Consider the following 23,481-nt stretch of genomic DNA (forward strand, 5'->3'; position numbering starts at 1 on the left):
TTTTTTAAAAAAATTTATTATGCTAATTTATTTACAAAATTAGAGTATTTTTCAGATCACATTCTTCCAATTTCTCTCATTTCCTCCTCAAATTCTATAACACCATGATTAATCCACACACCAACCACACACACGTCTTCATCCCTCTATTCCCATGACCCCTTTCGTACTCATTCTACAATAATGGTTTTATATGATATTTGTCCTTGTGGGACTGAATCAGTTCACTCAGCATAATGCTCTCCAGTCCCTCTATATTCTTGCGATGGTTAATAACGCTATGAACATTGGTGTAAAAGTCTATGTTTGTGACTCAGTTCTCATTTCCTCAGGGTATATTCCAAGCAATGGAATAGCTGGGTCATGTGGGATTTCTATGTTCAGCTTTTTGTGAAAATGCCAAATTGCCTTCTAGAGTGCTTCTACCATTTTACAATTCCACCAATAATGTGTAAGAGTTCCTTTCTTACCACATTCTCTCCAACATTTATTACTTGGTATCCTGTTAAACTCTACCACCGTCACTGGAGTGAGATGGTATCTTGCTGTGGTTTTGATTTGTGTCCCTCTTATTGCCAATGATTTTGAGCATTTCTTCATGTGTCTGTTGGCCATTTGAATATCTTCATCTGTGAAAATTCTTTCCATATCCTTTGCCCATTTTGTAATTGGGTTATCAGTCTTTTTCTTGTGGAGGCCCAGGAGTATTCTGTAAACTTTAGTTATCTAGAGACACTTGTCTGAGATGGTATTACCAAGAATTAGCTTTAGAAAGAGATTTTTCTAAAAACATATACTTGGAATCCCCAATGATATATTTATAGGACAACAGAATTACATTTTTAAATAATATTTCCTGTGATTCAAGTCCTCTCAGTTGAGACATTTTCCTATGTACGTAATTTCTTTTTTTTAGATTTTGTATTGGTTTGGTTACTAATTTCATAAACATCATATTTCACACTATTTTTCATTCACATTGTTTCATACAACCATAGCGAAGTGTTTCCTAGCAGGAATTGTCTAAAAATTAGTCTGAAAAAGTGTTGAATAGCTTAAAAAATATATTTTTTTGTTTATGAACAAAAAATTGTTTTGAAACAATTAAATTAAAATCTGCTTCTACTTTTTTATATTCTGAAAATGTAAACAGCTAAGATAGGTTCAAACACTGTTGACTTCTCTAAATATCAAATTGATTTACATGCAAGAGAAAAGATAATGCTTTGTCTATGAAATATACATATTGTTTGAGTTTAAATAATTATAAAGTTGCTTTGTTCTTTATAATTCTGGTAAGTAGGTAGTACATTATTAACATCATAAGTTGTGAATATAGCCCTTATAATACTTAATGCTTTATTTTGCATAATTGGTAACTGATGGGTTTTTCTGTTGTGTTTCCAGCACAGTGACGCAGTCCATGACCTTCTTCTGGATGTGATCACGTGGGTTGGAATCTTGCTGTCCCTTGTTTGTCTGCTGATATGCATCTTCACATTTTGCTTTTTCCGTGGCCTCCAAAGTGACCGTAACACCATCCACAAGAACCTTTGCATCAGCCTCTTTGTAGCAGAGCTGCTTTTCCTGATAGGCATCAACCGAACTGACCAACCAGTAAGAAATTTACTTGGTTAGATATTTCTAAACTTCCAACTTTAAGATGCTAGAATTGCCTTCTAGTTGTCTGAGATAGATATTAATTTACAGATAATATTCAGTTTTTCATCTTTTCTCCCTTATGGTCATAAAAAAATGTAATGAGCATCAATGAAGTATGCATTTCTTCAGAAATTCTGTATTATGAAATTGGACTTTTTTCATAGAGAACTGCTCTTTCCCCCCTTATTCATTCACGGCAAAATGTTGAGGCAAGTTTAATAAAATCATTTGAGGAATGAAGGACTATATTTTCTAACAGACACATTTAGTATCAATTTGAGGTTTGTAGTATACCTCCTAGGGGAAGAAATCACTGCATATTAAAAACTCCATGTCTAAAAAATATACTTTTTTCTTTTTCCACTTGACACATTTAGTAAAATAGTACAAAATGCTGGTCATTTTCAGAATGTATCAACTCTATATTTTGTTTGGTATTTTATATTTGCGTGAAATCTATTCACACCTTTAGGTGCCAACTCTGTCCTTGACTGCTACCTACATATAGCTTTGTCAAGAGTAAGAAAGAAAGGAGGAAAGAAATGAGTTAAAAGAAAAAAGCAACATTAAGCATCTATCTTTGGGAAAATTAAATAGAAAATATAAATAAGAGGCAATAGCTGTTACTCAGATTTTATACATTCTTACAATTTTTGTGACCTTTTTTTATTATATTTTATTATGTCCAGCATACAAGTTGTGCTGTGTGGTTTTTTTCCCTCATGGCTAAAATGAAAAGAAAATTTTATATTTTTAGCAGACTTTTGGGTATAATAAATAATACCTTTATTTGATGCTTGTCTCTGTTATATGTCCGTATGTATACAGTGATTTACACTAAAAATGCAGTTCAATTCATGTTAGTGATTACACATTCATGATTAATGACTATAAAAGGTATACTTAGAATGCTTAATTATCACAGACAAATGTAACAGTTTTTCCCATAAGTACATACATATAAATAAGAAATCAAAATAAACATTTCTTTTTCCAAAAAGTGAAGCATACTGATAACAACTATTAATTCTTGATGTTTTAAGTCTCTAAAGCAAGAAAGGTAATATGTTTCAAGACGATGTCATTTTGTTCTATTGTTAACCTGAGATCACATGCTGTATGATTTCATTTTTAGTATGTTTGTTTCCTGAGCTTACAAATTCATCAAATATTTCATAACCAATTTCTGATAAGCAAAAGAAAGAATGATGATATGTAAAGGCTTGAAGTGCAATTCAGTCAGATTTTTTTTACTTAACTGGTAGTTGGATGTCCCCTTCCTGCAGGCCCCATAGTGTTTAAGTCATCTTTTTTCTCTAGATACTCAAAATTTGACTTCATCCCTCACCTTGCCTTTTCTCTAACACAATTAAATTGACCTGCCATTTTTCTCCTTTCTTTGAGAATCATACTGATCAACGAATCCATACTAATCTGATAAATGCTATATATAGTTTGCTGACCTTTCTAGCAGAAGATATAGTTTTATCAACTAAACTATATCTTCTTGTAAATAGTGAAGAACTATAAAGGGATGACAATTTTAGGTTCTGACCAGATAATGGGAATTCAATTAATATATACTTAGCTGAACCTTGTGGTACATTTGTCTAAAAAGGGGCAAATGGGCCATAAAAGCACAGGTCCATGAACATCTCTCTGAAAGAGCAGATAAGGAGGCAGCAGCCCAGCCCCATGGTGCCTGTGAGCCCCACCAATATCAAGGGGTTCTTTTATTCATTGCTGACTCACAGACTCACAGATATGGTACCAACAAGGGATTTGTTAGGGAGGGCAGTTGAGAGTGGGGGAGACAAAGGATATTACCCAAAAATAAGTGCAGGTTTTAGTCCAACAGTTCCAAGGCACTGCACCTTAGTTACTCCAGGCTCTGGATTCAAGTCAGCCAACTTACCCTTCCATCATCAAAGGCAGGAACAGAAAAATCCAACTGTGGCCAGCACAAATGCAAGCAAGAAACCTCAGGTCACGCATTGCAAGTTTCTCCACAGGAATGCTAATTGCTCCACCACCAGGGTCTTGAGTTCACCAAGGCCTTACCTCCACAAGCCTTGCTCACCTCAAGTCTTTTTTTTTTTAATTTTTATTAAATTTTAATGAACAGTTAAAAAGATTTTGGATTTCCATTCATTCATTGTTGCACTATTTTCTCTACCCCCCCTCAAGTCTTACCTCAAATGTTTCTCGCCTCAAATCTTACTGTCTAGTGTGAGAAGCACTTGTTATATTGCTATTGATAATTAGCAAGACAATGTGTCCACAGTTAGGGTAGCTGGAGACCAGAAGGACTAATAAAGGTTAAAATTAAACTGATTTTTAAGCTAATATTACAAAGTGTACTATATTAACGCATAAATGAAAATCCAACATTTCTCTAAACCTGCGTTAAAATCCCAATTTAAAAAAGCAAAAAACATACTCTACAAATGATTAAAAAATTGATCAAAGTTGTATGAAGCAACATGAAGTTAAATAGAAAAAAAAATCACAGCAAAAACTCGTGTTAGGAAATCTTTTAACCACATCTGTTTTTTACAACATTTAATTTTTAACCACATCTGTTTTTACAACATGAGCTCCTCTATGCCATTTCTTAAATAAAAGGGGAGAAAAATAAGCCATTAGTAATACTTAGTTAACAGTTGCATCATAAAAGACTGTAATATACAATGTAATTTAAGAGCTTTCACTTTATTGGTTGTTAATTGTTTTTCTTTCATTTATAATGAAATAATGTATATGATTATGACAAAAAAATGTTCTCTGTCACTTATTAAAAATGTTTAGACTAATCTTCATAATAATTATCAGTATCACTCAGGAATTTTTTTCTAAATATTATCATGTTTCCTTCTGAAAATGGTATTCTGTCATTCATAAACTGTATGTAATAATATGTTAAGTGCAGCTTTTAAAGGTCTTTTTGAATTTTGTTTTTTTAATAACTGTATTTTAGGAACCCTGTTGATAAAATTCTTTGGCAAACCTATTTTATGACTAGAACCTGAATATTTATTTTAATATTATGTTAGTTGGCAAACATTGTATTTGACGCAGTCAATTGAATGACTTCTCTATTGTCCTTCTAGATCGCCTGTGCAGTTTTTGCTGCTCTCTTACATTTCTTCTTCTTGGCTGCTTTCACGTGGATGTTCTTGGAGGGAGTACAGCTCTACATCATGCTGGTGGAAGTGTTTGAGAGTGAACATTCACGCAGGAAATACTTTTATCTGGTTGGCTATGGGATGCCTGCACTCATTGTAGCTGTGTCAGCAGCAGTAGACTATAGGAGTTATGGAACAGATAAAGTGTGAGTTCTTTGTGTTCTTTTTTCCTTTTTTAAATCTAGTTGGGGGAAAAAGCTTCTGATTTTTTGGGGGAACAAGGCTCTTTATATCACCTCACAAAGATAATTAATTGAAGGCTCAGGAGAAGGCCTTGGCATTGCTTGACCACTTTCTTTTATTTTGATGTGTTAACACTGGCTTCCTGAAAATCCTAGCATATATATATGTCTTGTTTTCCTTTTTGTCTGTATAGGAGTGAGAATATAGTAATGAATTTTCTTTCCATTAAAACCTGAGGAATTTGCAAGACATTCATGTAGATGTCCAGCATACTACAAAGAAGTTCAGTGAAAAATATTTTTTCTTATAATACACAGAAATATAACAGTTGGAACTCTGAGAATTAATAAATATTCTATAAGAATAATATTAGGAAGAAGATAAGGATTACCATCTCATGAATAGATGCATTGGAAGACAGATGAAGGAAGGAAAATATAAGACGAGTCACCTCTTCAAAGCTTGAAAAAAACCAGAACAATTAGGCTTAAGGATAATAGAACCAAAATTCCAAGATAGTGGTGACTCATGGTGTTTTAGGTCAAAGATTATTCAAGTAGAGAAAATACGGAAGAATTTTTTATTTTATTTATTTATTTTTACTTTTGTAATAGTTTTTTAAATAAAGTTCAGATGCAAGGAACTAAATTTTACAATTTGAAGCCAGTCTTAAAAACATAGAGTTTTCAGGTATTATATACTGTTTTAAAAGACATCAAATGGAATATGTTCTTATGTGATGTGCCATCAAGTCAGAACCAACCATAGCTGACCCTCCAGCAGCTTTTTAGAAACTATAAATTCCATGAGGGAAATCTTTTGCCCATCTTTCTCCTGCAAAGTAGCTTATGAATTTGAACCACATGCTTTCTGGTTGCCAGTACAATTCCTAAACACTAGGCCAACAGAGCTCCCTAATGGAAAAATAATAAAGATCCTAATTCTATAGAGTGTTATGCTGCAAACAAAAAAAGTACTATCTCCAGCTGTTTGAACCCACCAGCAGCTCCATGGGTGACAGATGAATAGTTTCCTCCCATTAAGATTTATAGCAAAATATACAAGTGCAATGAAAGGAAAATGCCCAATAGGAGGTAAAAAGACATGAAATTTGTAGAACAGAGAAAGAAATCTTGATTTACTACTGCTAATACCTTTCTTTGACTTTATTAAATCCAAAGCCTTGATTTTACTGATGAAGTCTTCTTAAATCTGACAACATATTTGCCTTGTCTTTGGTTATAGAACTAGATGGTAACAGAGAAGTGACAAACCAAATCAAATTTATTTTAAACTAAAATTCATTTGGCGTGATAAAATTATTCTCTTCTGAGCAGAGTGTGAAGGAGAGGACAAATAAAGTAAATTTTAAGTAAGGAACTTTTGCAGAGAAGCTGACTTCTGTTGGGCGAATAGAGGAAGGTCATTTTGAAAGGACAGGAGATTTGAAAAACTTTGAGATGAAGACTATGGAAAAATGCATTAAGGGCCCAATTAGACATTAATAAAAAGATTTCTAGGCAGCAGTGAAGTCTCAGAAGAAGTTAGAAAACATCAATTTGTACAGAAGTTAATAAGCCAAATTTCATGACTTTCCACCAGCAATCAGCAAACTGAACACGCTGGCAAGAAAGCAGCTTGCTCCCCAGAGGTGGGGATTCATATAGAGGGAATGAAAACAGGAAGAATTCAGAATTGCTGAGAAGATAGTTAAAATAGCATCAACAGTATAGCAACAGCACAATTAAAGGAAGACCATTAATTTTTGGTTCAGTGTTTTGCCCCTTGAGTTCCATCACAGGGTCTATTATTTTTTTTAGTCTAACCTTGGTGAATTTGGTCAAATCTAAACTTTCCCTTGGATATCAATGAAAACATTGGGAAAGATTCAGCTTGAAAAGAAGTATTATGTTGGGTTGTCCATTAGTACATGTTGAAGTTAAAAGATAAGCTGTTAGAATAATGTCTTTACTGATAAAATCCCTATGTACTGAAAAACTTGCTCTTTAGAAATATACAATTCAACAGTTTTTAGTATATTCAAAGTTGGTATGCATAACCTAATATTAGAGCATTTCCATAACATTTAAACAAAATTTCATTCACATCTATTAGCAATCAACTCTATAAATAATTGAATTTAACATTTTCATTAGTGTGTTTTTCATCTAAGATTGTTGTTGTGTACGATCATATCGGAATTTCCCATTATTGACCCTCCATTAGGTTTTCAGAGGCAGTTAATCTAATGGGAGAAGATTTCCAGACCTTCCCCCAGGGAACACCTGGTGAATTAAAACTGTGTCCCTTTGGGATTGCAGCACAGCTTCTTGCCACTATTATGTGCTTTTGAGTCACCTGTGACTCATAGTGACCCTGTGTACAACAGCCCTAAATTCTGCTCTTAATTGTCTCTGACACACCTCCCCTAATTAACCAGTCACTGAATCAGTCCATCTCATTAAGAGTCTTCCTCTCTTGTGCTGTCCCTCCATCCTTCCAAGAATGATGTCCCTCTCCAAGAACTGCTCCCACCTTGCAATATGTCCAAAGTATGTCAGATGAAGCTTCAGAATCCTTGCCTCCACGGAGCAGCCTAGCCTCACCCTCTCTAGGACAAATCTTGTTCTCCTAGCAGTCCATAATATATTAAATATTCTTCTCCAGCACCACAGCGTGAGGGCATTAATTCTCCTTCTATCATCCTCTGTCATTGTTCAGCTTTCTTGTGCATAGTAAGTAATTACAAGGGCTATAGCCCAGATCAGGCACACCTTTATGTCCAAACTGACATCATTGTTCTTCACTACTTTGGAAAAGTCTCTGATAGCAGAATTTCCCAATGCAATTTGTCTTTTAGCACACTAAGGCTGTTACAATCTCAATCTCTCCACAATCTAAGATGACGCTCTCAATCGGCCCAGTGGTGAGAATCTGTTTTCTTGATGTTAAGCTTCAATTCATATTGGAGGCTGCAGTCTTTGACCTTCTGCAGCAAGTGCTCAAAGTCCTCCTCAGTTTCAGCAAGCAGGGTTGTATCTGACCACTAGGCCAACAGATACTATGTGGCTCCAGTTACATGAGATATTGAACTGCATAATATAAATATTACTTAAAATTTTATGCTGATTCAAATATGTTTTTGCATAGTTTGGTTTTGCTCTCTTAAAGTTCCTGATGTCCTTTCAGTTTGGTCTTATATTGGCTTTTATTATCTTTAGCTATTAGCAAATTTTCCTATTCCTGAAGTGATGCGAGTTGTTCACTTTGTCTTTTAGTCATTATTTTGAGACAGATGTCATTTTCTAGGTTATAGAAATTTATCTTTGCTCAGAATCAATAATGTGCAGTCTCTTGTGACATTGTTAAAGCTTTGGCCATCATTGCTTTAATTTCCTGCACCATAACTGGTAGCTCTCATTTTCTGACATCATTACTGTGTGAGAATAAAGGCTAATTTATGTCCCAGACACAGGTTTAAAGTAAACCTTAATAATAATTTGGGTTTGAAATTATGTTTTTTTCCAAGCATGAACAGAAAAAAAAAAAACCCAGATTTTGGGGGGAAAGGGGAAACAGGGAAAAAAAAAAAGGAAAGCATATGTTAAAATTCAATCACAGCAAGGCTTACAACAGTTATTTCTGTGTTGCATTGGTACTTTAAAAATAAATTGTCTACACACAGGCCTTCAGAATAGATGGGAAAATGTTTAACTTCTTCCCTTTGAGAATTCACCCAAACTGATGTTAAGACAATGCTGAGTTGACCATTGAGAACTATTTTTCAGTTATTTATTCTTACTTGAACTGAAATGAGTAGATTATGTTTCCATGAGGCTTTAATCAAGATATCTTCATTAAGAAAAAGATAAGCCAACGGATATTTCTAGAACTCATAAGATTTCCTCACACAGGATTATTGAGCTTATTCCTTCATATCAAATCAGTCTTTGTGTTCCCTTGTTTGTTACTATGGATCTTCCCCTCCCCCCTTTAGTTAAATTTTTGTTGTTGTTTTTCTTAAATTAGTTTAGTTTTGTTGTTTTTAAACATAGTGGTTTTAGTGAAGGCTTATAGAAAACTTTGGATTTCATTCATTCATTGATACATCTTTTCTTCCTTTCCCCTCCATTTGCCCTCCTTTCCCCTTTGTAATGCAAATCTTGTAAGATTGTTAATTGTAATACATATAATGCCTAATCACTCAATCCTATCAGAGAGTCTTTCATTTTACATATTCCAGTGAAGTTCATTATCTAGCCTTTCTTTTCCTTCCTACTCCACTCCCCCATGTCAATCCGATTTTTATAAGAGCAGTTTGCACCACAAGATACAGGTAAACAACTCAATCACAAAATGGACACAGGATATGAACAGACACTTCACTAAAGAAAACATTAGATGGCGACCAAACACATGAAGACATGTTCAAAATCCCTAGCTCTAAGAGAGATGGAAATCAAAACAACTATGAGATGTCATCTAAACCTAGTAAGAACAGCAAAATTCAACAGAGCAGCAAACAACAGATGCTAGGGGTGTGGATGCAACCACTCTGCAGGGCAATATAGTACTTTCTCAGAAAGTTGGGAATAGAGATACTATTTGACCCAGCAATTCCACTACTGGGAATATACCCTAAAGAAACTAGAACTGTCACCCAAGCAGACATATGCACACCCATGTTTATTACTGCTTTGTTCACAATAGCAAAGCAATGGAAACAACTCAAGTGCCCATCAACAAATGAATGAATAGAGAAGCTGTGGTATATTCACACAATGGAATATAATTTCACTGCAGCACTATGTATTATGTACTGTACTATGCAGCACTGAAAACCAAGAAATTAATGAAATATTATACAAAATTCTTGACCCTGGAGAACATTATGCTGAGTGAAATATCTCAGTCACAAAAAAAGGACAAATACTGCATAATGCCACTGTTATAAAATAGGACTAATATCGCGGTTGAAGGGAAACTAAGAGAAGAAGGGATAAATAATGTACACTGCATTGAAACAGATGAGGGAAAGAATTGCTTAAAGGAATATATGATTAGGTATTATTTGCATGACAACAGTCCAGAAGAAGAGCTGCATCATAAAGTGGACTGGGGTGGGGTAGGGAATTGTTGTAAAATGAAAGTTGTTGGTTTTTTTCCCCAAAAGAGAAAGCAAATTGAGGGGCGGGTGAGCAGGGAGGAAAATATGCAACAATGAGTGAATGGAAATCCAAGTTCTCTATAAAGTTTCATTAAAATCTCAATTACAGAAAAACATATTAATAAAGGTAAAAAAGAGCAATTTGATGCAGTATTTGTCCTTTCGTGACTGCAATGTTTCACTCAGCATAAGGTCTTCTAGATTCATCCATGTTGTATAGTATTTTGTTGCTATTATTGTTATGTGACATAGAGTCACCTGCAACTCATAGTGACTCTATGTACAACAGCTCTGAAGCCAGCCCTTTCCTGAGCCAATCTCACTGACTCCCACACATTGCACTTGTTACTGTATCAATCCATCTCATCTGGGTTCTTTCTCTCCTGTGCTGTCCATCCACCCTTCCAAGCATGATGTCCTCCAATGACACGTCCCTTCCAGGCACAAATCATCCAGCAAGGTTTGCCTCACAGCAGTTATAAGTCAGCTTATCCTTCAGTCATCTTGCAAGAACAGCAAAACCTTTAAATGTGGTCTTTATCTCAGGGCTCCTCTGATCATACCTTACCACAATTTATCCACCATAATGTTACAATCTGTACACCAGGGTCTCATCACCAGGGTCTCACTCTAATCGGAGTCTTGCTACATTCGCCCTTAAGTCTTGCTTCTCAGTGTGGGAAGAACTTTCTATGTTATCCTAGTTCCATAGCTGTTGATGATTTTCAAGGCCATGTGTTTGCAGTTAAGGTATCTAGACACATGAGTTTGCTAAGGTAATGACTGAAAAAAGGCATTATTAAGCTAACCACAATGCTGTTGGGTTTTTTTTTTTTTTCCATTCTCTCCTTAATACTTTTAATTGTGTTTTACTATTCAGATAATGAAGTTTTGTTAACAACCTTTAATAATGATAGCTAGAAATAATAGTTTCCATTTTTGGAAACCAGAGAATCATATCATTATCAGGAGATAAAGTTAGACTAAATATTATTTTTGTAGGTTAAATAAATGCCATTTTGAAATAAATAGAGGGAACTACCATATTTCATTTTACTGATGAATTATGATGTGTTTTTATCTGAAATGCCATTAGAGCTGTTGAATTGATTATTATATACAAAACAAATAGTAACACACAAAGCATTCATAATTTAATTTTGAGAAGTTGCTTAGTTTGCCATCAATTTACAGTGCCTCTAATAGAATCTTCTTTTTATTTCCTGATGTTTGTCTAATGAAACCTTTTATCTGTTCTGACATTATTCTCAAGAATGTGCTTAGACTTATATTTCATAACAATAATAAGATATTTTAAAAATCAGTTCAAGAGACCAATATAGTCATTCTGTTTACAAAATAACCTTCTGCTAATGGACCACAGGTCTAAATTGCACTGTTAACAATGAACATTTATTTCAATATATCTCTGTTTTTTATCTTCCCTTGGTCTCTCTTATGTTATCATTCATATGGACATTCATTGCAGACATCCTGGATAATAAAGTTAGAAATGTAATTATAGCCAAAGCTAAAAAAAAAAAAAAAAAAAAAAAAAAAGGGGAGCTCTGGTGGCCTAGTGGCAAGAAGCTGCACTGCAATCCCAGAGGAACACGGTTCGAATCCACCAGATGCTCTGCCGGAGAAGGAGGCGCAATATCCTCCTGTACCAGTCAGATCTGATTTGACGGTACACGCACAAAAAAAAAAAAAAAAAAAAGAAATGTAATTATAGCCAAAGCTGACATTGACTTATAATCCAGACAATAATCCAGATAGGGCTGATTTGGGAATTTAGTGTGAAATGTTTTAGTTTTATAACCTACAACAAATAAATCAATTTAACTTTTATTACTTCAATATTGAGGGTAGGGAGAGACAAACTAGTTGAACAATTTTTTTAATATTCTTTTTATTGGGAAAAACATATTGGGGGTACAAGGAGGTGAGCGTTGGGCGCAGAAGGGTGAGGATGGGCCAGGATGCAGTTGCAGAGCTGCACAGTTTGGTCGGTGGGGGGAGCAGGTGAAGGAAATGATGAGGGTCCAGTAGGGACCAGATGCTACAGAGGAATGACAAGCATTTTCCTACAGTAATCAAGCCAACTGTCTTATTGATTTGGGAATTGGATGCCGACTCTCTGGCTGAACAATTATTTTTTATTTGAAGAAAGGAATCACTTTCACAGTTTGTAGCACTTGCCTCATAATCTCAAGTAAATAAACAAAAAGCTGTGATTACTATGTTGGGTTATAGAAGAGAAAGAATTTGAAGAGGACTTCTTGGGGAGAGGACCCCTGAGATAAGTAAAACTCAGAAACTAACTTAAAAAGGAAAATCTTACTTAGAAAATCAGTGTTTCTGAACCACGTGGGTGAGGCCATGCACAGTTAGAATCATTCTGAAATCTTTATGTGCTAAAATATACCCAAGTTTTTGTTGTTGTTATTAGGTGCCATTAGGTCAATTATGACCCATAACAATAGATCTGAATCTTATCCTATCCCATGCCAACCTCATAATTTCTGACATACTTGTACCCATTGTTGTAGTCATTTATCAATCCACCTGGTTGAGAATCTTTGTCTCCTTCGCTGTTCTGTCACTTTCCCAATCATGATGTCCTCCAAAGAATAATTTCTCCTAGCAACACATTCAAAGTATATGATAAGAAGCTTCATCATCCTTGCCTCTAAAGAACACTCTGGCTCTACTTTCTCTGGATGTATCTGTTCATTTTTTGGCAGCCCATGGGATGTTCAGTATTCTCCTCCAACACCACAGTTCAAAGACATCAATTTTTCTTCCGTGATCCTTATTCATGTACAGCTCTCAGATGCATAGCAAGTTATTGAAAAGAGCATGGTCTTAATTAAGTGCACTTTAGTCCTCAAACTAACATCATTGCCCCTCAGTAATTTGGAGAGATCCTTGACTGCTAACTTTTCCAATGTAATACATTTTTTGGTCTCCTCACTGCTTGTACCAAAGGTATTGATTATGGATCCAAATAAGATGAAACTGGTGACAGTTTCAATCTCTTCTCCATCTATCATAATACCATCTATAAGTCCAATGGTGAAAATTTTTGTTTTCCTGACACTGAGATTAAAAAATTTATATGGATGGCTGCAGTGTTTGATCTTTTGCAGCAAATATTCATCTCCTTCTCACTTTGAACAACCAAAATTGTGCCACTACGTTTTTGTTGTTTTCTTTATGTGCCATGGAATCACATGCAACTTGTAGTGGTCCTGTGTATTTTCTCTCTGAAAGCTGCCCTAACCTGAGCTAATCTTCTCATCTCCTGTAGACCTAATCCAATTGCTCCTGTCACTAAATCAATCCATCTCATTCTGGGTCTTCCTCTTCTGTGCTGTCCCTCAAACCCTTCATAGCATGTTGTCCTCTCCAAAGACTGGTCCTTCCTGGCTTTGTGTCAGAGTATGTGAGATGGAACTTCAAAATCCGTGCCTCCAGAGAACAAACTGTTTTCACCCTCTCCAGGACAGATCTGTTTGTAATATTGACAATCCACAGTATGTTCAACACTTTTCTCCGGAAACACAATTCAAAGGCATCAATCTTTCTTTTCTCATCCTTAGTTATTGTCCAGCTCTCTGATACATAGCAAGTAATAGCAATGGCAATGGTCTGGATCAGGCACTCCTTCAGATCCAGACTGACATTGTTACTCTTGAGTACTGTAGAGAGTTCCCTGACAGCACACTTTCCAAGTGCAATTTGTCTTTTGATTTTTCTGACTTCTGGTACCAAGGGTGTTGATTGTGGAACCAAGGAAGCTGAAGTTATCAACAATCTCCATCTCTTACTGTCCATCATGAAGCTGGCCCAATGGTAAGTATTTTTGTTTTCTTTCTTTTTTTTTCAATGACACCAACAGTCTTTATTTGTGGCTACACAGAAGGGAAACATGACAACCCCTGCTTCCAAGTGGCATTCTGAGTCTTAGACTGTGAACTCCGAAAACTATTTTGTTTTCTTGATGTTGAGTTTCAATTCATATTGAAGTCTTCCTCATGACCTCTTCCATTTCAACAAGCAAAGTTGTATCATCTGCATGATGTAGGTGGTTGATGAGTTTTCCTCCAATTCTGATGCCACATTCCTCCTGAATGATCTGTTCTGCATATAGACTGAAAAGTATTGGAGATAAGATGCATCCGTGACACGTGCTTTTTCTGATCCTAAACCGTGAAGTGTTTCTCTGCTCTGTACTGACTGTTGCTTCCTGATCAAGTATGCATTTCATATGAGCACAATTAAGTGTTCTGAGATCCCCATTCTTCTCAAGGTTAGCCACAATTTGTTGTGATCCACAGAGTCAAATGCCTTTGCATAGCCAATGAAATACAGAGAGACATTCCTGTGTTACTCTCTGTTTTGGGCCAAGATCTGTCTAACATTGACTATGATGTGCCTAGTGCCAATTCCTCTATTAAACCCAGACTGTACTTCTGGCAGTTCTCTGCTGATGTGCTGTTCCAGTCATTTCTGAAAAATCTTCAGGAGGATCTTGTTTATGTACGATATTAATGATATCGTTGGATAATGTCCATATTCTGTTGGGTTAACTTTTTTTAGAGTAAAGAGGTCTCTTCCAATCAATTGGCCAGGTAGTTGTCCTCAAGATTTCTTGGCATAATCTGGTGAGTGTGTCCAAACAGTATCTATTTGCTGACATATCAATTGGTGCATCAGTTTCTGAGGTCTGGTTTTATTTCCAATTCCGTCAAGAGCAGCTTAAACTTTATCCTTCACTATAGACTCTTGATCATATGTTATTTCATGAAATGCTTCTGTGTCCGCCAATTATTTTTGGTTTAGTGACTCTATGTACTCCTTCATCTTCTTTTGAAGCTTCCGGGGTCATTCAATATTCTGCCTTCAGTATCCTTGAGTTTTGCAGATTGATGCTTGAATTTATTCTTCAGTTCCTTCAGCTTAAGAAAGGCTGAGTGAGTTTGTCTTTTTTTGTTTTCTGACTCCAACTCCTTGCAAATTTCATTATAATACTTTGCTTTGACTTTCCGTGTTGCCTTTTGAAATCTTCTGTTTGGCTCCTTAACCTCTTGATTTCTTCCCTTTGTTTCAGATTCTTGGTGTTGTAGTGCAATATTCAGAGTCTCTTCTCACATCCTTCTTGGTTTTTTTCTTTCCCCTCTGTCTTTACAGTGACTCTTTATATTCTTCATAATGATATTCTTAATATCCTTATATAGCTCATCTGGCATTTGCTCATTAGTGGTCACAACTTCAAACCTGTTACTGAGATAGTCTTTAAATTGTAATCGGATAAATTCAAGGTCAAACTTTGGTTCTTGTGGATTTGATTTTATTTTCTTTAGCTTCAGTTTGAACTTACATATGAGTAGTTGATAGTCTGTTCCACAGTCAGCACCAGGCCTACTTTTCACAGGTAATAATGAGCTTCTCCAGAGATTTCTACTGCAGATGTAGTCAGTCTGGTTGCTGTCTAGAACATCAAGTGAAGTTCATATATATAGTTGCCATTTATATTTCTTTAATGAATAGGTCCTTGATTTGTGTAGAATTCTATCATTCTGTCTTAAGCCTCATTTCTCTTGCCAAGTCCATGCTTTCTGACTACTGATCCTTCTTCCCTATTCCCAACACTTGCATTCCAATTGTACATTATTATCAAGTTATCTTAGTTGCACATGTGACCGATTTCTGACTGCAAAAGTTTGTAGAAGTAATCTATTTCCTTCTCTTTGGCCCTTGGTGTTAGTGCATATATTTGAGTGATGGTGGTATTAACATGTCTTCCTTATATGCATATGGATATTATCCTGTAACTTAGAACATTGTATTTCAATATGGACCTAGAAATGGTCTTTTGAACTTTGAAAGTAACTCCATTTTCTTTACTTTTCATATCCACCGTAGTAGTTCATATGATTATCTGATTCAAAATGTCCCATGCCAACCCATTTCACTTTGCCAATGCCTAGTATTTCAATATTTATCCATTCCATTTCTTCCTTAACAATCTCCAGTTTTCCTACGTTCATACTTACCACATTCCACATTTCAATCAGTAGTGTCACTTTGCAACTCTTCCTCCTCCTCTGTGATTCCCAGTGAGAAGTTTCCACATCTGCTGGTCTACTCTAACTGTGGTCTATTACATAGAGTACATAGGATTTTCTGAGGCTTGTTATTTTGGGAGTGGACAGCCAGGCCTTCTTCCTGTTGTTGTTGTTGTTATGTGCCATCGAGTCGCTTGTGACTCATCGTGACCCTATGTACAACAGCTCTAAACTCTGCTCTGTCCTGTGCCAATCTCATTGTCTCCGACACACTCATCCCAATTGCCCCAGTCACCAAATCAATCCATCTTCCAGAGAACCTTTCCCTCCTGCACCTGCCCCACACCCTCCCAAGCATGATGGCCTTCTCTAAGGACCAGTCTCTCTTTACAACATGACCAAAGTATGTCAGACGAAGCCTCAAAATCCTTGCTTCCAAGGAGCATCCCAGTTTAACCCTCTCCAGGATGAATCTGTTAGTTTTCTTAGCAGTCCATGGCACCCTCAGCACTCTTCTCCAACACCAAAACTCAAAAGCATCAATTCTCCTTCTAGCCTCCCTAGTCATTGTCCAACTCTCTGATGCATAACAAGTGATTGCAAAGACCATTGCCTGTACCCGATGCATCTTAGTCCCCAGAGACACACCATTGCTCTTGAGTACTTTAGAGAGGTCCCTAACAGCAGAGTTTCCCATTGCAATACGTCTTTTAAGTTCCTTGCTGCTGGTGCCAAGAGTGTCGATTGTGGAGCCAAGCAGACTAAAGCTATGTACAATCTCGACCTCTTCACCATCCATCCTGATGCTGCCAATTTGTCCAGTGGTGAGAATCTTTGTCTTCTTGACATTGAGCCTCAATCCATATTGAAGGCTACAGGCAAGTGCTTCAGGTCCTTCTCAGTTTCAGCAAGCAGGGTTGTGTCATCTGCATAACGCAGGCCTTCTCCCTAGTCTCTTTTAATTTGGATGCTCAACTCTAAAGCAATTTTTGACAGACAAGAATTTTGCCTGGAAGAGCAAATGAGAGATTTTTCTCATTAGTTAGGTATTGGATCAGGTGTTGATCATGCTGGCCATCCCCTTAGACACATGTGTCTTGTTCCCACCCTCACCCCTGCTCTGCCATCATCAACCTCAGTTCCCTCTTCTTGCCCCTCCAGCACCTCCACCCCTCTGCCCCTAGCCTTATCAATCCTTGTTTGATAGCTTAGGCCTTCACCTACCTCTACCCATCCACTATTTCTCCACTCTCCTGTGATGCTGGTGTTCTGGCACAGTACAGGAGGGACATCCTCCTGATTATGTCTTCTCTCCTAAGGTCAGTTATCCTCAGTTATCTCAGAATTGGCACAAGACAAGGAGCACTGATGTAAGCAATGTTTACTATATGTACTGTCATGAGTCGCCAGATTAGCATTGCGAGTATTCTCAACTCTCTTCTCTACTCTTTTTGATGGTTTAGTGACCGGGCCTTGACATCACTCTCACACTCGATAAAGGTGATTCCTTGACAGGGTCTTGTATATTTGTATAGCTTGGTTAAAGAAAATTAGTACAGAGAATCAAGATTTTGTTCTCATTGTTACACCAATGTTGTTGTTGGTAAGTGTCGTTGAGTCATAGACAACTCATAGCAAACCTATGAACAAAAGACCTGAACACTTGTATAACTTTCATCATTTCTCCAAAATTTATACAATTTCCAGAGGCAAGCTATTTAGGAAGTGGATGCCACCCCTGCTTCAATTATAATCACTAATTATATGCATTCAGCATATATATGTGTTTATCTGTAGTTTATAAAAAGCTAAGAGTTTTATGTGTACGTCATTCTTTAATCACTAAGGAACTCTATGATTAGGTATAAAATGACATGCAAAATAAAAATTCTATTTTGAGGGTAATTTTTTTTCTAATAAGGCGTCTTGTTATTTCAGAAATGCAATGAAATAGTCACATTAAAGCTGAATATTGCACTTCTTTTTGAACCAAAGAAAGATAATAACTTCTACAGCTGTTATTATATCTCTAGTTGTTGCTGTTAGCCCTATTGAGTCAGCCTTCAACTCCTGTTGACACCGTGCATAAGAAAACAAAAATGTGGTTTGGTTCTATGCCATCCGTATGGTCAGTTGTGTATTAAAACACTGATCAAAAGTCATTCATTCATTACCTAATTTTTTTAAGTGGATCACAACATATTTCTTCATATTCTGCCTCAGTCTGGAAGCATTGCTGAAATCAGTTAGCATCATACAAACAACACAAAAACTGATGTTGGCAAAAAGGTGACAACAAAAAGGTGATACATTGGCAACAAATGGAAACTCTACCTCTAGCACAGAAAGTGAGTATTATACTACTGAACTAACACTGTCCTCTATATGGCTAGAAACCACCTTACAAAATACTATTGCCTCACCTACTAGGATTGCTTTAATAATAGAAAAAAAGAAATGATAACAACTCTTGGTGAGGATGTGAAGCTGTATCCCTCACATAGTGTTAGTGCAAATACTGTAGATAAAGTTTAACAGATCTTTAAAATGTTAAACAGAAAATTACTATAAATTAAAAGTTCCTTGCTGGCAAGTTTTTTCTGACTCATAGTCACCCTCTATTAGGTTTCCATGACTGTAAATATTTAAAGGAGGAACCAGTAATTTCACTCCTAAGTCTTTGCTCAAAAGTAATTATATATCTATATCAAAACTTTTTCATAGTGGCATTATTTATCAGCTCAAAAGCTCTCAATCTTATTTCTGTCAAGTTGGAATTAACTCATAGCAGCTGACCCTACAGAGGATTTTCAAGAGATTGTAAATCATATAGGAGGATATTGTTTATTTTTCTCCTGCTGAGCTATAGGTGAATTCAAACTTAAGAGAAGTCTCACCTTTGGATTAGCAGAGCAGTTTGCTATAGAGTAGGTTACCAGAGATCCCAGCTTTATTTACTATTTATAGTGGCCAAAAAGTATAAATAGATTTAAAAAAATAAACTTATGAATAGATAAATTGGTGTACCTATGATGGAATAATTTTGGCAATAAAAAATATTAAAATACTAAGTATGCAGAACTCAATAAGCATACAGGTAAAAATTTGCTAAGTCAAAGATGATGTTGTTATATACCATTGATTCAGAACTGACTCATAACTGACCCTCCAGTAGGTATTCAGAGGCTGTTAATCACACAAGACAAGATTGCCCATCTTTCTTCCACATAGCAGCTGGTGGATTTGAACTTAATTTCTTTGGGTTAGCAGCACCACTCCTTAAGACTAGGTCACAAGAGAAGTGAGTCACAAATGACTATACATTATACAACCTCATTTATATTAAATGATAACATTTCTATGTAATATCTAAAAGAGACAATTTTTTAGAAAGAGAAAATACAGGGATTGGCTAGCCCTAGATAAAACAATACAGGTAGGCAAAGAGAGACAAAACAAAATGTGACTGTTAATGGACACAGTGTTTCATAAGGGAATCGCAAAGATATTCTAAAAGAAGATTATGGTAATGTCTACTCAACTCTTAAAAGTAAAGTTCAAATAAAATATTTTTGAAATAGAAAAAAATTGGTTAAATTTTTAGTATACAGAAGTTACATTGCAATAAAGCTGTCTGGAAACAACTTTTCACTAAACTATCAATGTCTTATCTATTTTAATCCCTTTGGTATGCATCTGAGAGCTGGACAGTGACTAAGGTTAACAGAAAAGGATTTGATACCTTTGAGTTGTGGTGTTGGAGAAGAATACTGAAAATCCTATGCACTGCTGAAAGAACAGATATGTCTTGGAGAAAGTATAGCCAGAGGGATCCTTAGAGACAAGAATGCTGAAGATTTTTCTAAAGTATTTTGGGTGTGTTGTTAGGAGGATCTATTATTTAGAAAAAGAGACATGATGGTTGGAAAGGTCAGCAAAACAGAGGAATACCCCCAACAAAATAGTGACTGCACACAGTGACTGCAGCAAACCAGGTACAACCTGGTTTCACCTTCTTCAGGACCGACCTATTTGTTGGTAGTCAATGGTATGTTCAATATTCTCCTGCAACACAACTCAAAGGCATCAGTTTTTCTTCTGTCATCTTTAGTTGCATAACTTTCAGATGCTTAGTAAGCAACAGAAAACACTATGTCTTGGATGAGGCATACATTAGTTTTTAGACTGACGTCATTACTCTTTAGCACTCTGGAAAGGTCCTTGACAGCAGATTTTCTCCCATTGCAACTTGTCTTTTGATTTCCTGACTGCTAGTGCCAAGGGTGTAGATTGTAGATCCGAGCAAGATGAAATTGTTAACAACTTCAATCTTTTCTCCATCTTTCATGATGCTGCTTATTGGCCCAGTGATGATTATTTTTTTCTTGATGTTGAGATTCAGTCCACAATAAAAGCTGCAGTCTTTGATTTTCTGCAGCAAGCGCCACAAGTTCTTCTCAGTTTCAGCAAGCAAAGTTGTTTCATCTACATAATACAGGTTGCTAGTAAGTCTTTCTTGGATAGATAGATGATGAGCAAAAGAGAAGAAAACTCTCTATGAGATGAATTGATATAGCGACTACAACAATGGGTTAAACTTGGAGATTATGTGGATAGTGTAAGATAAGGAAAAGGTCCATTCAGTTTTTCATAGAATCGCTGTGAGTCATAATCACCTTGATGGCACTTAGCAACAAATACCATAACAACTCTTATGTTACCAACTTCTGACAATTAATTTAAGTATAGTAAGGCCATGAGGATTGTCCCAACAATTAATATTTAAATATTATCATGGATAATGCTATTTTTTCTTACATTTTCCATCATAATAAATGGGGATATACTTTGTTAGAGGCATAGTGAACCACATTTAAAAATGACATCATATGGTGAACACTTCAAGCAGCTCTGACGGCCTAGTGGAAAGAACCTGTGCTGCAATCCCGAATGCATGTGGTTCAAATCCACCTGCTGCTCCACAGGAGAAGGATGGGCAAACTCCTCCCCAGCAATTAACTCCCTTTGAGAATTTACTGGAGGGTCAACTATGGGTTGGTTTCTACTTGATGATACTCAACAACAACTGTAAACATCTGTTAGGTGGATTTCATTCTTTAGTCAAAGTTCTACCTGGTTGCATACAATTCGACTTAATGTGTTTAAGGTAAGATGTTATTTCTTTAATATTTATCTCATTATTATAACCTGTATTCCTTTTAAACACTGGTTTTATCTTGTATGTAAGTGACACTTAGCTGCCTAGAATTATAGAACACATGAGGTGAAATATATAGGCCTTAGCAGGACCATACTCACTCCACAAAATGCTCTCCTTCAGTTTAAAACTAGGGTGAATTGTTTCAATATTGGCACAGTGAACTCAAGCCAGGATTCATGCAAATTTTTTCAAGGTAGTTAATGAGAAAGAGAGGAAACACAGAAAGCTTTGAGAAAGCCAGCAGGTGGCCAAAAACAACAGCAGGTGTGGCCATATGGCAATCAAATTAGGAAAGGGATTTTTGCCACACAGCCTTCCAGAAGACACAGAAGCCAGGCAGCCTCATGGAGAGATGATTTACTCTGTACATTTTTAAGTGTTTCATATTGCCTCTTCCACTGTTCAATGTGGAAATGAATTTAAATCTATTGTGCCAAATAGATATTGAAGAGTCTTCTTAGAGTAAACAAATAACTCATCTAGGATGATTTTTCTTCCACATACAAATGAGATCACTGTACTATAGCATATTTTGCATATTTCTTTTCAATGTAGCATTTGCTAAGTGGAAACCATTTTCAAAAATATAAAGCTTGATAAGCCTCAATTTTAAGGATATTTTAACAAAACATTTGGTGACAAAGTTATTTAAAATTTCCTAATTTCTTATGCATGCCATGAAAATCTCCACTAATGTTAGTTTGATCTAGAAGACCTTCGTCTATAAAAGCACATTTTCTAGAAGTTTCCCTTAAGTAGAATTTTGTATAAAAAGAAATTGCTGCAAATGTGTTTTCATTCTCAGATTAGTTCTCCCAAAACTTCTTTAATCTACAGAATAACTGAGTCTATATTATTAACTTCCTCAATATATTATTGGTTTTGATATTTGTTGCAGTGTGTCCAGCAATATTCTTGGACTACAAATGTGTGTGTGTGTGTGTGTGTGTGTGTGGCATGTGTGTATATCTGTGTGCATGTTAGCCTGGGTGAGATAATACACATGCCTTGTCTTTTTTTTTCAATTTTAAATTTGAGGGTAAATAGGGTCTTGGTTGAAAACAGGAAAACACTTAAACATTTCTTCTTCTTACGTCTGGTGTTGGTGAAAAACTAGCCTAATGTAAGGATAAAGACAATGGTCTTACGTTTGTGAGAAGAACAAAAATTAAAACATAACTATTATCAAATAAACTGAAGGCAAATAGTTTACTTATTGAACATTTTGATGTTAATTTTTCTCTCTAGATGGATTATTATGCTTATTTTTAATAAATAGAAATCTTATATGGATTCAAAATGTAAATTTGTCATCAGTATATTATTACAGAACCTACAGAATTCTATTAAAATTTATTGATATAGATTTAACCTAGTAGAAGGTGGACAGATTTTGTGGTTGGAAATAGACTTGCCTTAAGGGATTTGATTATTTTCTTGGTTCAAAAACCCAACTTTTAAACTTTTTTTCCCCAACTTTTAAAATCCTTTTTTAAAAATTGTGATTTAGGTAGTTCATGAGGCAAGCTGGTTTTCATTAACAATTTATACACATTTTGTTTCTGTTTTTCACTTTTGGATTTTTGAGAAATTTAAAAGAGAAAAAATGATAGATTTACTTCTTCTGTAACTTTGAAGTTACAGCTAGCAACATTTTCGTGCTTTTGCTTCCATTAATTATGAAAATAAACTGTGTGTTAAACCTCTTTTACTTAGTCTGTAGGTAGGTAGTTGCTCTGTGTGTAACTCTAAAATTAAGCCTCTCTGACAGTTCAGATTCACTGACAGTTCCAATAGGAGACAGTCTCCTCCCATTCGCTTAAGTCAGTTAAGAATTGATGTTAATAAGAAGGAAAAACAGTCTTTCTACTCCCATGCAAGTCAACTACTAATATGAGTTTGATATCTATTTTCCTTTGATTAAAAAAGAAATACAAATATTTATCAACATGTGTTGTTTTAAGTGTACAGTTTATAGATCTGTTTTTT

General features: G+C 35.7%; 1 protein-coding gene across 1 annotated transcript in view; it reads left to right on the top strand.

Moving 5' to 3' along the window:
* LOC102863523 (latrophilin-3-like) overlaps window positions 1–23,481 on the top strand; it is an 807,096-nt gene that overhangs the window by 666,088 nt on the left and 117,527 nt on the right. Inside the window, exons 16-17 of the mRNA XM_006891975.1 lie at window positions 1,408–1,617; window positions 4,773–4,993. Of these exons, the coding sequence (XP_006892037.1) occupies window positions 1,408–1,617; window positions 4,773–4,993 (431 nt within the window). The remainder of the gene's footprint in view (window positions 1–1,407; window positions 1,618–4,772; window positions 4,994–23,481) is intronic.

Source organism: Elephantulus edwardii, unplaced genomic scaffold (assembly GCF_000299155.1).
Source record: "Elephantulus edwardii isolate Elephantulus edwardi_28Jun2011 unplaced genomic scaffold, EleEdw1.0 scaffold00107, whole genome shotgun sequence".
NCBI lineage: Eukaryota > Metazoa > Chordata > Mammalia > Macroscelidea > Macroscelididae > Elephantulus > Elephantulus edwardii.